This window comes from Gasterosteus aculeatus, chromosome 12 (genome assembly GCF_964276395.1).
Source record: "Gasterosteus aculeatus chromosome 12, fGasAcu3.hap1.1, whole genome shotgun sequence".
Taxonomy (NCBI): Eukaryota; Metazoa; Chordata; class Actinopteri; order Perciformes; family Gasterosteidae; genus Gasterosteus; species Gasterosteus aculeatus.
In genome coordinates, this window is record NC_135700.1 from 15626908 (window position 1) to 15644113 (window position 17206).

The window sequence follows — 17206 nt, forward strand, 5'->3', positions numbered from 1 at the left end:
CAAACACACACACAAATACACTCCTGCCACATCACAAACTCCCTTTAGGCTGATAAATAGTGGAGGATATTGAAATGCCATTTAAACGCCCATCTTTAAGTTTTAATGAGTCACAAGTGTACAGCTCAGACAGAGTTACCACGTTAACAGCTATCAACGTACACTCCAACAGCTGTCCTGGTGTGTGTGCATGTGGGTGTGAGCGTGTGGAAGGGCATCTGTCTCTAAAGCCCATTGATTGCAGCGGCTGACACATTTAAACGCTGAATTGGTTTCTCCAGGCTCAAAATTTCTATGAGTGCTGCGTTACACAGATGGCAGTATTCTGTTCTATTTGTTCTTCAAAGTGGCTTGTGGTCAGAAGCAGGGAGGCAAATGTACAATAAATGGTCAAATGGTTTTAAACCGTATTACATCAGGCAACCAGAGGCATGTTGAAAAAAGAAAAAAATATGTGATTAAAAACCATTTCTGTAATGGTACCGCTGCTGACTTAAATATTTGAACAACAGCTGGTGTTGTTATGGAGCAGTCTGAGAATACTACATATGGAACGTCACTCAGGTAACCAGGATTGTAGTTTGAATAAACCAGAATCCTGGTACCCAGGAGAGACGTTTGTGTAGATGCTCAGATCACACACTGCACATAACCAACTAAAACACAATGCATCGAAGAGCAGCGACTGGACATGTAGGCTAAAAATCACGGTTGATCCAATAAGCCGTTGGTTGGACTTGAAAAGGTACAGGAAGCATTGAGTGGTACAAAACATTTGGTTTTAAAGAGAGATAATGAAACAGGAACATTTTTAGAAAAAGTTCAAGCAAAACAAAGAAGTTTGGTCAGTTAAAGCGTGCTCTATTTTTACATATAAATTACCTGTAAAGGTGTATCTGTTGGCATCTCCGCTGTACACTACGTCCTCATGTGACGGGCACAGGCTTCCCTCAGTGTGTGTGTGACTGTATGTGTCTGCCATTTTGTATGTGTTATCACTTCCGCTTGTATTTGCAGACGGGTCCCTTCTGAGAGTTTCATGAGTGGTGTTACGGAAAGGTGAGTATGTCGTGGAGGGTTTATCACGGTGCGCAGACAGGACCCATGTGCAGGAGCTCGTAGATGGATCGAGGTCACACAAGCCACAGTAAGCTGTAGAAGCTGCAGCCACAGGACACACGGCCCCCTGCAAACACTGGTGCTGCACACAGAAGAAAGGGAGAGACAGTGAAAGATGGGGAAAATTCAACTATGAGGTTCAAAATATATGTTTTCTTTAATTGATTAGTCTCCATCATTACAACCAGCAGACATGATCTCAAAGTTTAGCGTTATATTTACAAATAGCGTCTCTAACACGTCCTACATGCAGAATGTTGCTTTGTTTGAGTTTGTGTGTCGTAAGCGTGGCCCTTAATGACATCATTAGAGCTAATGAGAGTTCCTACCCTTTGTCCCTGTGTGTGTGCGCGTGCCCCTGTTTGTGTATGTGTGTATGCCTGTTTCATGCTGACTTAGGAACACACAAACACCCCATGAACCCAGTTGATAAATGGAAGATGGCCCAATCGCCAACTCCTGATGTGACAACGCGTTTCTGAGGTGGAGAGAGATACCACCAACACCCAGTGGACGTGTAAAGGCCGTTCTGTTTTTTTTGACAAAGCTGCTGGCATTTGGGAAGCTTGAAAGTCACGTGATTTACACGTCAGATCCATAAGGTCATTTACATGTTTTATGTTCAATTGTAATGATTTTCTTTTGTAAATTTATGTCACCTGAAACAAAAAAATGATGGCAAAACAATGCTTGGTTATTTTGAAATGCCGATGCAAACGAACAGACTGCTACAAGATCAGCTGCTCTATAAAACAACAAAAACAAAAACTGGTGGAGGGGGAGGACATGTGGCACCACTGTACACGTGAAAAATAACAAAGACAATGACAAACGGATACTCGTTTGTCGAAAAAAGTTATTGAAAGTGTGCATCAGATCAGCCTCATCTATCATGTTCAGGGAAAAAACAACGTAGTACAAAAACTGAGGATTTCACCATCTTTGATTAGATATTAATTTACTAGTGGATAGACACAAACACAGAGACAAACCACACACATCCTCTCACATACCTGTATCAACAGGCCGGGTGTGGGTTCATCTGCACACACATGTCGTTGAGGGTCATAGCCAATGCCATTGCAGCATTCCTCTTCCTGATGTATGACCTTTGACCCACAGCACTGCAGTGTCACAGTGGCATTGCCAGCAGCGTGCAATGTGGGATATCCGTCATTACCCACACAGCACAGAGAGGTCGAAGAGTTTATGTACTCCGTACCACAGCAGGCAAAACCTAAAGATAGAAAACATCCATCGCATTATTGGATAGGAGAGCGTAAAGTTGGGATCGTACCGCAGAAGGAAATGAGATTTAATAAAACACCTTCCACTGCTCATTTACAGCCTACAAAAGACAAGAATGAGTATTAATTATCTGATGAATCACTTTGAAGACCTACCGTAGACCACACGTCTACCTAATATGTGGTTGAATCTACATTCACCCGTATCGGGTCTCACTTTAGTCATCACCTCTTGTTGTCCTCCTCTGCTTCTACATATTCAAGCAGGGAATCCTTAGATACTACTCAACCCATAATTATCTCCTCCCTCCACAACCTCTCCTCCTTCCTCAATCCACTTCCCAAACTCTTGTTTCCTTTTCTCCTCAACCTCTATTTTCCCATCTGCAAAGAAAAAGTATTTACGCTTCTCGGAATATTAGAGTGCATCTTCTCTTATCAACTCTCCGTATTCTCCTTTCCTCTTCTCCTTCCCTGTAGCCTCCTTTTCTCTTTCCTCTTCTGTATTCATCTCTTTGTACAGCTGTAATATTCAGGCTACGCTGTCAGAAGTGTGCAGGGGGAGAGGAAGTGTGGTTTTCTGAGAGCTGCCATCTCTGACAGTGATAGGTGATGTCTGCTACCACTTCACCTTCAGCAGCAAGGTGACATTTAAAATATATGCTATCACTCCATTCCCCTGTAAATGTTTTGCAGCTGAATATCAAATTTCAAGCCATGTTCCTCCACATTCTCCAGCGCTTCATATTTCAAATAACTTCAGTCACTTTGAATGACAAAATAGGCCAAAAAAAAGAGACTTGCTCTTGGTGGAGCAAATAGCATTTTTGTCTACGCAAGAATAAATCTAATGTTCTACTTTATTCGGGTTATAAAAGCTGCTAATCAAGTCTTTGGCACACAATGTCACTTTTATTGAATCCCCATGAACTCCCTTGAATTTAGCACACATTTGACAGAATACACTCATTGAGCTCAAAGAATAGATCCATTTGTGGGTGCACCTTGAGACCGCTTGCACTGTTAAAAGCGGAAGCTAAGGTAACACGGCTGGAATCTGGGGATATTACACCCCGCGTTCTGCTTAACCGTGTTAAGCTGCACCCAACCAGCGGAACACAGGACAGGACCCAACACATTTTGGGTCTCACTTTTTAAAATACGGGATGTTTTTTTTGTGCTCTCTGGTGGCTCTTCTAATCTGGTTACTTTGGCGTATTAGCTTAGTTGAGGGGGAGGATTGTCCCTGCAATGGATTAGGACTATAATACTGTCCTGGTATAATACTGAACCCCCCCACTGTGTGAATACGTTGAAAATACAAATGAGCATGGCACCACACAGCTCAACGAAAACAGAACTGGGCTGATGGAAAAAGGACAAATTGTATAATAAGAGCTCTTTAGTTTGTGTTTTTTCTAAATAATCTAAATTTCATGTGGTATTTAGCAAATTCACCCTAACAACCGATGACATGATCTGTGGCGCTATCTGCCCCCAGCTGTGTTGCCCATTTTATTTGACAGCAGACATTAAACACTAAGTCATTGCATTGTACCATGGCCTTGCCCTTTAATGGGGCTGCAGCTAGTTGTGGAGTGATAAATAACTTATTGTTTAACAACCCAATCACCCTCACTCTTTGAGCACATGAATAGCTGCTCATTTAGGCAATCATTTCACTAAAAGGCCAGAAGTGGAGGATGGCACATATTTTTTCCTGTGCCGTTATATCCTCACCGCATCCATCACAGGAACCATGTGACAAGGAAATGCATGTGTATGTGTGTGTGATTGTGTGACATAAAGGCAGTCTGACGGTAAGTAACTCACTTAGCAGCGGCAGCTGTTGCAGAGTGGGGGCTTGGTGGCCAATTCCCCCAGCGCCTTACTTCAGCTTCAATGACGTGCAAATAAACAGCTCAACACTTTTCCAAAATAGCTTCCTTCCACTCATCCCTCGTCCTCTTGCCGTCTTCACCTCTACTCCGTCGCATCAGGACGCCGAGCCCTCTGCCACTCACAATCTTTACTAATTTGTCTCAGATCCATCCACTACCAAGCAGTCACACTATCTTTCCGGGTATCGTTCAACGTGACTATCAGCATTCAGCATTCTTGATTCTCCCACTCTGTTTTACAAACTTCATCCCCTGTGACCTGAAGTTCAGCAGTTCACTCCTGCCGCTTCTCCACCGTCAATCAGTTCTTTCTCTGATCATTCTTTTTTTTGCTGGATCCTTTACTTCCATCAATACCTATGAATTTCCACAACTGCATTTGTCTGCCCTATGATGTCCTTCTACTGAACTACTTTTCCCATCACCCTATTATACCAGTTGTCCCCCTTTCTTTCTATTCCAACATTTCCCCATCTCATCTTTGTATCTTTATTTCGGCCTCCTCTTCCTCTGTACACTGCTATTGCTCTCGCTATCAGCCTCCATTCAGTTCATACGTCTATATTTGTTTATTCCTCAGCAGCTAAACTTCAGTACTGAATCATCACACATTTAGCAGAAATCTAATCCCAGTCTTTGTAAGCGTTATCTGTGTTTGGGTTTGTGTGACATGCTTGTACATTTGTGTTACCGTTTTGAAAGACACACCTACAATTTGCTCTTGCTCTCTGTAAGCTGTGTGCGTTTGTGCATGTGTATGCATGTGAGTGTATGTGTGGACATCACACACACCTCTTGTTTTCTCTCTCGCATTGCAGAATGCTTCAGCCCTAATCTTCAGATTTAAGTTGGATTTGCATACATTGGTTAATAGCATCGGGAGCACCGCGTCAACACAAGGTGCTTAGACAACGTGAATTATTATTAGGGTTTCACTCATTCCACTTAATGATAAGTCAATATTTAGCCCTGCCAATGAACTACTGATAAAAATGTGTGTTGTGGATTAGGGTTATCCGAGCTCTCTCGGAGACCAAAACCCCTCCACAACTTTAAACAAACCAAACACTTTTAAATACCTGAATATATTACAAGGGGTTTGGCACAAAGTGCAAAGCAATTGCACACATACAAAGTGTGTGTTCAGCACACACACCCACAGTCACATTGAAGAAGTGTTATAGACAGACTGGAGGCACACATCTGCACGTGCACGCTCATTCTTAGAATGGATAATGCACATAAAAGCTGATATAGTTATTTAACAACAAGATCATCAAATATTGACAAATTAAATTGGTACGGGCATATATGCAGGCCAATACGTTATAAAAAAGGCATAGTACATATCCTTACATAAAAATGAATAAATCAAAGATTCAGAATTCTCATAATAAAGGATCGTACTATACATACCCTTTTTGTTTAATGTTTATTGTGATTATCCTTTACATTGTTCCAATTTTCATGAATTTAAATGTTTGGTGTATTTTTATGGTATATATTTTATATATTATATATTGAATGTCAAATCAACTGTATTTTTGTTGAGTTTTTGTTTATAGTTGATACAAATAAAATGTATTGCTTTGAAATTCTAGTCTAGTGTGGTGGTCACACCTGCAACTAACTCAAAGAAAGGATCCCTATCAAACAGGCTGGTTGTTAAAAAAAACAGTAGGTTCAATTCTATTGGAACTCTCAATAAAGGTATCACCCTTAAATATACAGTGTTGGGATCTATACACACACGCACACACACACACACACACACACACACACACACACACACACACACTCTGCATTAGGGATTGTTTTAGTGTTTGTGTGTGTGTGTGCGCACTTTGTGCTCCAGAGGGACCAGCCTATATGCCATGAAATTGTAGAGGATTGACTTTCTCACACAGTGCAGCGTTCCCATGTGGACACACATGTGTGGGGAAGCAAACAAACAAGCATGCACGCACACGTGCACACACTTACTTTTCCCAGCTGACTGGTTGTCCTCTTGTCTTTCTGACTTCTTTTTATTTCTTTTTTTATTCATCTCAACAGCATCAACAGCTGGGCCTGTGTCTGTGACGATGTATGTGCATCTGTGGCCGTATGAGTCTCAAGTGTATGTGTGTGCTTAGCTTAGGGAAATGCTTTGGTGGCAGTTATATTTTCACCACTCTACAGGGATTCACTAAAAACTGAGACACAGCAAGCAGCTGCTCATGTGTGTGTTTAAAATTGTCTGTGTGAGAAGATGGACTGAGATGAAGAAAGATCTTGTGATAAAGAAATGAACAACTAAGAGTTTGACAAATTGAAAAAGATACAAAAATCCAAAACGTCACATAGCGCCTTTCAATGTCTCCTCCCTCCATCAATAATAAAGATCTAAAGTGATTGAGCCAAATGGACGTGTTCAACACAAAGGACAAAAAATGTTATTATATTATATACAGAGTAACTAAAACGGTGTCCCTGATTGTATAACACAGTCATGCATTGGTAACTATGCAGTATTCTATTGAAACCCGCAGAAGTCACTTGTAGTAAAGTAAAACAAATGTCGAGGTCTCTTTGTGTGGGTGTTCTTAAGCATGTAACTTTACTTATTAGAAGAAGTTATGAATTTTCATATTTTCAACTTGTAAACTTTTGATAAACCCACACTGTTAAACAGCAAAATAACACACACACATACACACACCAGATAGTCATCATCGATGTGCTCCCGACAGCTTCTGATTTTATTCTTGCCAGTCGTTAAGGTAAACCTAATAGAAAAGCCATCATCGTAAATAGATTAACAGAGAGAGAAATGTCTTTCTGCGCTCAGAGAGTACTCCATCTTCTAAAGCAGCCAGACGCTGCTGTTTGGAATGCACTACTGTTAGCCATTTGCTACCCATCATTGATGAGGGGCTTTTGGCAATGACAAACACACCCGGGGAAACAAATTGATGAGAATCTTTTGGCAGAGAGCAAAAGGACATGTTAAGGGTGTGACTCTCTGCATAAAGAAACATGTAAAAATGCAAACACATTGAGATACATATACGGACTCAGACGGCCACATATAGAAAGTGAGGCATGCTTGCACCAAAGTTTAAGTAACAAACCATGCACACTTGCTCACACTTATACACACAAACGCATCCACTCCCACAATTCCGCCAAGCTCGGAGTGAGCTAGCTTAACTACTGGGATAATTTCCCTCCAGCAAATGGTCACTGTGCCCTTGAAAAACATATTTGATTATTACTTTTTCTCCCCCTCCTCTTTTTTTCTTTTAGCATCATCACAGCCATTTTCATCACGCGCTCTGATGATGGCACGGCAAGGCGCGTTAAGATAACACCCCGGCACCGCCAGGCTTTTAACACTTAAACGGTGAAAAGGGATATTCAGATTTGTCCTTGAACGTTTGGATGGGCCTGCTGGGCTGAGGCAGAGGGAGGGAGTGAGGGGAAGGAGTTAAAGAAACATACGCATACATTTTTAAGATTCACTTACTTTTAGAAAAAGTGAGGTGGGGAGGGCGTTTGTGGTAGAAGCCACAGTGAGAAATGGAGAAGGTGGGGTTGAAGGGCAGATGCAAGAGTTAAAGAACTGTACACTATAAAAGAAAAAAAACGTGTGATGGGGCAATGATTAGTGGAGCGCACGTGGCGAGGCGGGAGACTTTGGGGGAGCAAGGGAGCAACGGGAGGCCAAAGGCACCACACACCTTCATCTAAACACCATCTAATCTCACCTAAATCCCAGCTAAACATTTTACATACAAAGAGTGAAGAAAAGAGGAGAAAATAAAGAGCTTAAAAGTCAGCTTGGAACCTGCAACGCTGTAAGAAAACTGAGGCACTACCGTATTTAATCTACTTGAATGTGGGATGAAAGCTGTTTAAACAAACTGGCAGATTTGGGAGGGAGGGATTTAGCGTGTAGACTTTCTGTTATTGTATTACAACTAGTGAATGCTGAGGAAAGGATTATAGAGACCATCTCAATAATACCCCCAAACTGTTTAGAACTAGTTAAAGTAGAAGAAAGTATGTACATATATACATGCTACGTGTGTGGTTGTGTATGAATGTTGTTGGATGCTTATGCTTGTGTGTGCGTACCTGTGCACATGTACACACAAGCCGGTACTTGTATCTGCTGCCAGACGGCTGTCTCCTGGCATTGCTGTTCCCCTGCAGTGTGTGTGTATGGTTGTTGACAGTGTGGACGGTAATGTGTGATAGATCGCACTTCAGGGACCCCATAATCACATCAGCCTAACCTAGTCTATCAGCTGGGCACAATGGGATACCCTTCACTCCTCCTTTAATCTGCTCCATCTAGCTCTTCACCACTCTTCTATTCTCTCCAGGTTTTTTTTCTCTCTCAATCACTTTCCTTTCTCTGTTTTTTTCCTGTATTTAATGAATATTTTACTACTATTTAATTTTCTTTCTTTCATCATTCATCTTTGGTTTTGCATTCTTTCTTACTATTCAAATTTGTACAACAATGGATTTTTATTGTGTATCAAATAGGACTATAGTACACAGATTTTTAGGATTTATCCTATTCATAATTGATACAATATATTAAAAGCAATCCGTAGTCTTCCCTCGCTTGCATTTTCTTTCACTCTTTCTCTCTATTCCTATCAAAAATCTCTTACGGTATCATTAAAAATACAAAACCTTGAACATAGGGAGAGGCAGTGATGAGAGTGAGTGGTGGCAAGGTTAAGTAGCATATCCTATAATAGGTGTTGCTGTGTGTATTTTGTGTGTGTTAGTGTGAGTGTCTTGAAAACAGACGTGTGGGCTCGAGGTTGCATAGCCTGCCCCTGGGCTCCCCGACAGCGCTGTGCACCCGGCAAATGGCCCTTAGACTTGCTAGCGCCGCTAGCCCTGCGATCCATCATACCATATGTTCTCAATGGGGAAGCTAACGCTAATGACTGATGAGTTGATTGGAAAGAGGCACATGGAGGAGGGGAGGAGAGAGTTTCAAGGGAAAAGCAGAGGGAGAGGAAAACAAGTTGAGGAACAGTGGGCAAGAAGATGACAAAGGAGCAGAGGGGATGTGAAATAAATAACAGAAGGGGATGGAGTGGAAGAGGTGGGGAGCATATGCACTCCATGGGAGGGCAACTGGTCAAATGAAGGATGACCATATAGCGTGCTTGGTTGGAAGAGAAAAGGAAATCCAATGAAGGAGCAGAAAAGGAAGCAAAGTAACAGTATGACGGAATAGAGCACTCACAAATCACATGACAAAGCAAATGAACAAAAAAACTGTAAACACTAACACAATGTCAAGTAAAAACAACATTTTAGAAATCAGTCTATATAATAATATATATATATATTATAATATAATTATAAAGGCCATAAAATCAATACACAAGTATTGTTTTTTGATTTCCTGCTTGCTAAGAACTTTTTTGTCAAATGCGCATATTTTTGTGTGGTTAAGGTTCTTTTGTGTGTGTCTGTGTGTTTGCGGCTAGGCTAATGGAGTACTATACGCCTGCCCATATGGGCCATTGTTTATGTGTGATGAATAGAGTCCACGTGTCTGTCTCTGGCACTCAACACTAAGCGAACCCTGCCGAGGGCACCCTGTTGACTCTATGTGTGTGTGTGTGTGTGTAGGTGCATGTAAAATGTCTATATGCGTGAAAGCGCGTGTGTGTGTGTGTAGGAGAGAGAATAAATGTGTATTTGTCCTGCTGTGTGCTTGGCAGTGCCCTCAACGGTGCCATCTTGGGTGTGTTTCATCATCATCTGCCATGACAAAGATGTCTAATGACACACACACATACCAGACACACACACACACACACACACACACACACACACACACACAGACACACGGTCCCATCTGTGCCATGGTACCCGGGTGCTTTGGGACACTGCGGCAGAGGAAGAAAGGGAAACGACCCCACGTTCCTACACCATGTGTCTACATCAACCCTTTTTGCTTTTCTCTCTTGTCCTATGATTTTTTTTTTATCACCCCCCCGAACATTAAGAGGACGTCACCAGGGACTAAACTCTAACAAAATCCTTTTTGGGTAACTGGTTCTTTGAACAAAGGAGCTTTTTGTTGATTGGATTTTGCAATAAAGGATTTACTAAAGACCAAAACTGTTTTCAATCCAGAAGGCTCAGCATCCAATCAAACTTCTTCCAAATGTGCATCCATTGTTGGATGTTTGGCCAAATAACCTGACCAGTGCAGACAATTATCATTCGCCCACTATTCTAACAAAAGTGGATTTCCACGTCCAAACATGTGTGTTTTATTCACTCACCTGGGGTATATGTATGCGCGTCCCCCCTCTCAGCATCCCCGCAGCACACTAGAAAATCATCTACAATTCGGCCTCCACAGCATTGGACCCCATAGCCATCACGGAGTCTCCCACTACAGCAAAGCTGGCCGCCTTTCATGGAGTAAGGAACCCCCCCACAGCATCTGTCACCCGGCCCTACTGAGACCCGGCCCTGCTCGTGGTCAGGGCAGCACTTTTCGTCTACAAAGTCAAGGACAGATGAAGGGAACACTTGAACGACATAGAAAAGATTTGACTCAATTCAAGCAGAAAAGAGCAAATCTCAAACAAGTGTAAACATATGAAGTGATGTGACACTCACTGGTTTTTACATGAATGTAGTTTCCTCCACAGCAGTGGTGGTCAGGGGATGCTGGGAGCAGTTTGCCATTGCAGCAGACCGGATTGGAAGAATTACTGGAACCCAGGTAGCTCCCTTCACAACATTCATGACGTGGTTTCTTAGTGTACAGGAACCCACTGCAGCAAACCTGGTTTACATACAATATGGATGAGAAAGAATGTAAACTCAATATAATGGTGTCACTGTCTGTACCATTGGTTGCTGTAGGGTTAAATGTATAGCTGGTGGAGTGTGCCAACTTGGCTGGCATTCAATGACACTAGGATGGAAGTGAACGCAGATGACAAGTTAATCTGTTTGGAGAAATTAATCACTGTGGGGATGACCGTGCATCCCAATAAAATAGCGTGCACTTAGGATATGTGAGAGTGTGTTTGTCTGTGGGTGTCTGTGTTTCTGTTTGTGCTATTGTGTCTATGAGGTCTGGTGACTAATATCTTGAGGAACTACAAAGCAACAACCAATCGATTATCCACTTCAGATTAGCAACCAAAGCCGCCTTTGACTTTAACACATTTTTGTTGAACAGTGATTGATGATTCCGGCTTCAATGATTCATTTTGACAAGTTCAAGTTTTAAGAGACTTGATTTTATGTGAAAAGGGCAGAGGACATTTTAATGTATTGTTTTAACATGTAAATGGTGATATTTCCTTCAGCCCAGCACACTTGCTAATGCATTGTTGTCCATTCAAAATGTATTTCACAGGTGTTCAACAAACACTTGCATGAAAATTTTCCCACAAGCCCGCCTCAGACAAGAGCATGATCACCTGAACGTCAGGATCGAAGCAGGCCGTTCCACACACACCATGACTGGCCAGACACTGCAGGTACAAACATCTGAACCTAACACCGCCCGGAACGTCCTCCACAGAGGATGTGACCCCCGTTGATCCGATGGCACATGACCTCAAGGTCCGTCTTAAAACATCATAGCCCAGCATGATGCCACTGGGTCTGCCTGGATGGGACCAGTCCAACCTCACCACCCTGATGAAGAGAGAGAAGGACAACCAGAGTTAGAGAGAGGGATCTTCTTCACACTCCTTTCACACTACTGGGAGGCACACTAGAACCTTGTCATACCCAGACACACACACACACACGCACACATGCATTCATGCATGGCTAATGCCCGACAAAGTTGAGTTACAGTGTCAGAGTGTGTGTGTCTTTATACACTTCTCACTATTGATTTTGGTCTTTTTTATCCCTGACATCTTTGGCAGGAGAAAGACCTGTGTAGTAACACAGAGTTACAACTCACACAGTCTCCTACACAGAAAACGAGCCACAAATCACCACTTCCTCTGCTACTCTGCAAAGAAAACTTCAGTTTAGAAATGTAGAGGTTATGTTATTATTTTAAATGGTTGGAAAACTTGGATGCTTTGCTGAATGCACAATAAGTATATGGTTTATCAGTGATTAATACTGAATATTGAATTTAGTATTTCAGATACTGAATGGGTGAAACAATCACTGTCTTTCCATCACTGGGTTTCAAAGAAGCTTGATACAGCTGTGTCAAACAAAAAACCTACCTTTTGTGCTGCTGATAAACATGAACAATCAATACATTCAAAACACAAGCTATACGGTTACATTGATCTGGAAGGAACACTTTAATGTTCATGAACAAATCTATTCAGAAAGAGTTACTGGAAAGAGAAACATTTCGGTAATACCTGGGATTGATCACATGTGCGTGCGGCGGCGCTAGGTCAGCAGGCAGGTCTTCCACAGTAGTCGTCTGAGTAATGTTACTCCGCACACATGCATACACAGTACAGACCTCCACCTGAAATACACAAAAGCAGCGGGTTGATTGTGTGTTTGAGTGTCTGGGTTTTGGGGGCGGTGATTTGATTTTGATTGTGTGTACCTGTACGTTGTAGACAGTAAAAGGCAGCAGGTTGCCCAGCAGGTAGGAGCCTGAGCTGTTGTCTACACTACCATGAAGATGGTCATTAAGGTAGATGCTATAACCAGTAACTGCCCCGTTGGGCTGTAGAGGAGGCGACCAAAGCACACGAACTGTGCTGCTGTTAACTGGAACCATCTCTGGGGCGGAAATCCCGGCTGGTTCTGAGGATAGCGTGATGTGAGTACAGAGAACCACATTTTTTCTCTTGAAGATACAGCTTGAAGATAAGAAAAGCAATGCACTCAATATCACATGCAGTATTTAATGCAGTCTATCTATACTGCTGTAGTGAAGTACTAAAATGTCAAAATGTGTCTGGCATGTGTTGTGACTATGAAAGTATATGCATGATGATAGTTCATAACATGTCATATTCTCAGCGTTAGGATACACTTTTAACATACCAGCCTTAATTTACACAGTCATGTACTAGTGTGTGTGAGAGGTAAAAAAAAGTCAAGACGTGGACACACACAGCTTATAGGCATGTGATTGTGTGCACAGCACGGTAGCGTGTTTGTGTGTGTGGCCCAGAGAGAAACAGACAAACACTGTGTGTCGGTGGGTATAGAATGCAGGTGTGTGTGTGTGTGTGTGTGCAGCACAGCGTTGATAATATTATTTAGTAGTAAATGAAATGTAGAGCAGTGGGGCGGGTTTTGGGTAGGTGCATTGGCAGTAAATGAATTGGGTTAACTTCACTTATCTGAGTGCATTTTCACTAAGAGGAATAGATTGACTTTGCTCGGTCAGCTCCCTCCCTCAGTGTTTCCGCTGTCCTACAGGCAGTAGTATATGAGTCTCTACCTTCCAGTGTTGTGTTATGTTATCCCTCTCTATCTTTCCCTGCCCTGTCGGTCAAACTCCCTGTGTCCTCAATAACTCCTGAGAACTCCCACGGTGATGAAATAAGTAAGGCGACCGATAGGAAATGACTCAGAGGCAAAATGAGGAGTGAGTGAAATTCTGACAAATACAGGACAAGTGCTAATCTGTGGAATCAGAATATACAGTGGAGAGTTTTAGTCAAAGAGTGGGAGACTAAAAACAGAGCATCATTCATTGTATGAAATGTTCTACAAACATCAATGAAGGTCCGGTAGTGAGTAGAAAAGCAAGTGAACCAAACAGAGTGAAATAATATGAGAAGGTGTGTGTGAGACGTAATCATACAGACTCCATCTATTATTTGACGTTGACCCAATTCATTTGCTGCCAATGCACTTACCTAAACCCAACATACTGCTCTACATTTCATTTACCACAGGATTGCATTATCAACGCAATACTGCACACTGATTCTTATTCACTCACACACACACGTTTTTTTTTGCCAATTAGCCTTGATGTTAGCATTGCCCTATAGATTGCGGGCCATGTTAGGATGGTTGGTAGGGTTGAGCTGCATTTGGCCTTGGTCTTTGTGTGTGTGTGTGAGCACACTCTTATGGCTGTAAAATAATGAAATTACCTCCAGAGCCCTCTCAGTTAAACGAGCCATGCTTTGCCTTTAGCACCTAATGATTTTCTAATGTTTTTAATGCACTTTTTATTATACTGCTCAGATTAGAGGAAAAGAGAGACGGTGAGGATGAGGGAAAGAAACTAAAGGACAACAACAGACGGATTAAAAGGTCTCTGACAGACGATTACAAAGCCGATTTGAAAGCAAACTCTTAAGGCTGAGAAACTGGGCTAAGTTTGAGTGGAGAGTTGCAAAGATGGCTAGTTAGCTTGTGCCATTCGTGGCTAAAGATAGCGAAAGCTAAACCTACGTGAAACAAATGTAGATCTGAAAACTCTCTTTCCTTCTTTGCTCATATCAATGAATATGTCATAGCTCCAGATTTTACATCATAATAAAAAGTCTTTGGCATAACAGATGATTAGAATGTTTATCATAATGATATCACATCATATTTTGGTGAGAGATTCCACTTTCAACACCAACGGGGAACCGATATTTCAGCTATTAGATATTTATTTTCCCCACAGAATCCAAAAAGAAAACAGACTAAACCATGTATTGGTTGTTGTGGTAATTATAGCCAGCATAAGACATGGAACAGCCTTGTTTGCCGTCTTGTTTGACAGGTAGATCCTTACAAGTGTGTGTGGCTACGTGTGCAGTTTTTTAGCGTCTTTCTGTGTTGCCAACAAGTATTTTACGGACGTTAAATCTGGCTCATACGAACAGTTTGTATTGATTTTGTGCCTCACTACATGATCTGTTTAACATCTCCTGCGAACGTCAGAGTTATGAGACACACAGCAACACACATTACAAGTCACCCCCTTCTCCAGGAAGTATTCATATACTGCAGATGACACACCCATGTGTACAGTATTGTGCACAAAAACACCCTCACACATATACTATGAGTAAGTAAGAAGGCACATTACACAAATACCTCCATCCTGTGTGGTGACGTTAACCTCCACCTTAGTTGTATTGTGAGCTCCGTTGGAAACCTGTAGTGACAACAGGTATGTGGTGCTGGGCCAAAGGTTGCTTATCACTGCGGATAGGATCTCAGGGGGGAAAACCAGAACTTTACTTAATTGGGCAGACATTATTGTCAGAAAGTAGAATTCCACCTGTCCCTGTAGGTCCTGCAAAGCTGAGGAAGACACAAAGATAGAGGGAGAAGAAAGAGTACAAAGAAATTGTACTAGTCACTTTTTGATAACTGTCACACAACAATACCAACTAAACCATGAAATAACTGCATGGAATCTGTGTGTGATTGTGTGTTTAAATAGCAGGTAGTCTTACAGGGTTGTGTCCAGGTGACCTGTACAGCAGTGTGATTGACAGCGTGGGCAGACAGAGACGGAGGGTGGTGGGGAACTCCCGCCATGGTCACCGCGGTAACAATCTCTCCTGAGGAGCGGCCCACGTCGTTATGTACCACTAACTGATAATGGTAACGGGTGAATCTGGTGAGACAGTATTTGTGTTGTTAATAAGAGGACTACATTAGCTGTGTTCTCTTTCACCTGTCAAGCAACTTTTTAATAAACCTTTAAAAAACAGAAAATATAACTTTAGTGCATTTTTGCACGTGAGGATGTTTCATTGATTTTTTTTTCCATACAGCTTTTCTAATGGAATTCTTCAAAATGAAAATATATAAATATGTGTCATTTACTTCAACTATACAAAACAAATTCCATTCTCATGTACTCTCTAGGACACAAACATTCCTGCAAAATGCTGACACGTTTAGATGTTTGCCAGCTTACTACCTGAATGAAGCACAGCAGACGCAAACCCAAAAAGAGTACACCCAGAGCCGTTCAGCAAGCATAGGGGCAAAAAAAAAAATTAGCTTCCACCAAGTGCCAAACTGAGATTAGGGGACTATGTGTGAAAAACAATTTAATTCTTTGGGATATTTGCTTAATGTATCTTTGAGCGGTATTAAAAGATCGGCATCAGCGGCAGCTCGCCGATCGGCTCTGCACACACGGTTTGCCGCGGTGCCGTCGTTTGCTCTAGAGCTCATTTCAGTAATCTCACCTGCTTAGGCCTTTATCTTGGTAGAACAATTTGGTGCCGGAGTAAACATGGAGCCAGTGATGGAGATCTTCAGAAGGGGGAGGGGACACAGCTGTTACCTTGGGGACCGCAGCGACGGCCAGGGGCTGGTGGGTTTTACGTCTGAGCAACTTGTATCTGAAGGGGAAATTTGAATAAAAGAAAACACACGCACACGTTTGCATGTTTAGGAATGCATTAACACCCAACGCATGTTCACAAATCATTATGAGCACACAGACACACACTGCGCCCACATGGCAATATACACAAGCACACAGACACAAAAAGAACACACACACACACTGTGCACCCGACTCTTCTCCTTATCGCTCATTTCCTCCGCTTCTGCTGTTTTTCATCATCTCTATTCTTTCGCGTTCTCTGTATCTCACCCCTCCCTCCCAGTGAGCCTTGTTTTTTTCTGCAGGGTTTGTGTTTTCCTCTCCCAACAGTGATGCTAATTTCTGCTGTAATCAGAAGAGAAGGGCTTAATGCCACCTTTTAACAAACCCACTTAGACAAACACACAGAGCTGAGCAGAGCAGAACCGAAAGAAGGGCTCATGCATTTTAATCGCCTGCCATGAAAATGGACCTTTATTTTAGGCCTAATCACCGACAGCGTAGAACAAGACAGAACAAAAATAGACCAGAATGTGCATTAGGACTGAGAAAACACTGATTAAAAATGTGTCTCTCAGTAACAACATGTGTATATTTCAGTGTCCGCAACCTGTTTCCTGACTTTTGGTTTTGGCTAATGAAAAAAA

The 17206-nt window shown here is 42.1% G+C and overlaps 1 protein-coding gene across 1 annotated transcript in view; it reads right to left on the reverse strand.

The window, feature by feature from the left end:
* Positions 1 to 17206, reverse strand: part of ush2a (Usher syndrome 2A (autosomal recessive, mild)) — a 158288-nt gene that overhangs the window by 42593 nt on the left and 98489 nt on the right. Inside the window, exons 55-64 of the mRNA XM_078085091.1 lie at positions 16417 to 16572; positions 15670 to 15833; positions 15305 to 15514; positions 12852 to 13054; positions 12655 to 12767; positions 11737 to 11956; positions 10922 to 11090; positions 10579 to 10800; positions 2133 to 2356; positions 883 to 1201 (exon numbers count right to left, since the gene is read on the reverse strand). Coding sequence (XP_077941217.1) covers positions 883 to 1201; positions 2133 to 2356; positions 10579 to 10800; positions 10922 to 11090; positions 11737 to 11956; positions 12655 to 12767; positions 12852 to 13054; positions 15305 to 15514; positions 15670 to 15833; positions 16417 to 16572 — 2000 coding nt within the window. The remainder of the gene's footprint in view (positions 1 to 882; positions 1202 to 2132; positions 2357 to 10578; positions 10801 to 10921; positions 11091 to 11736; positions 11957 to 12654; positions 12768 to 12851; positions 13055 to 15304; positions 15515 to 15669; positions 15834 to 16416; positions 16573 to 17206) is intronic.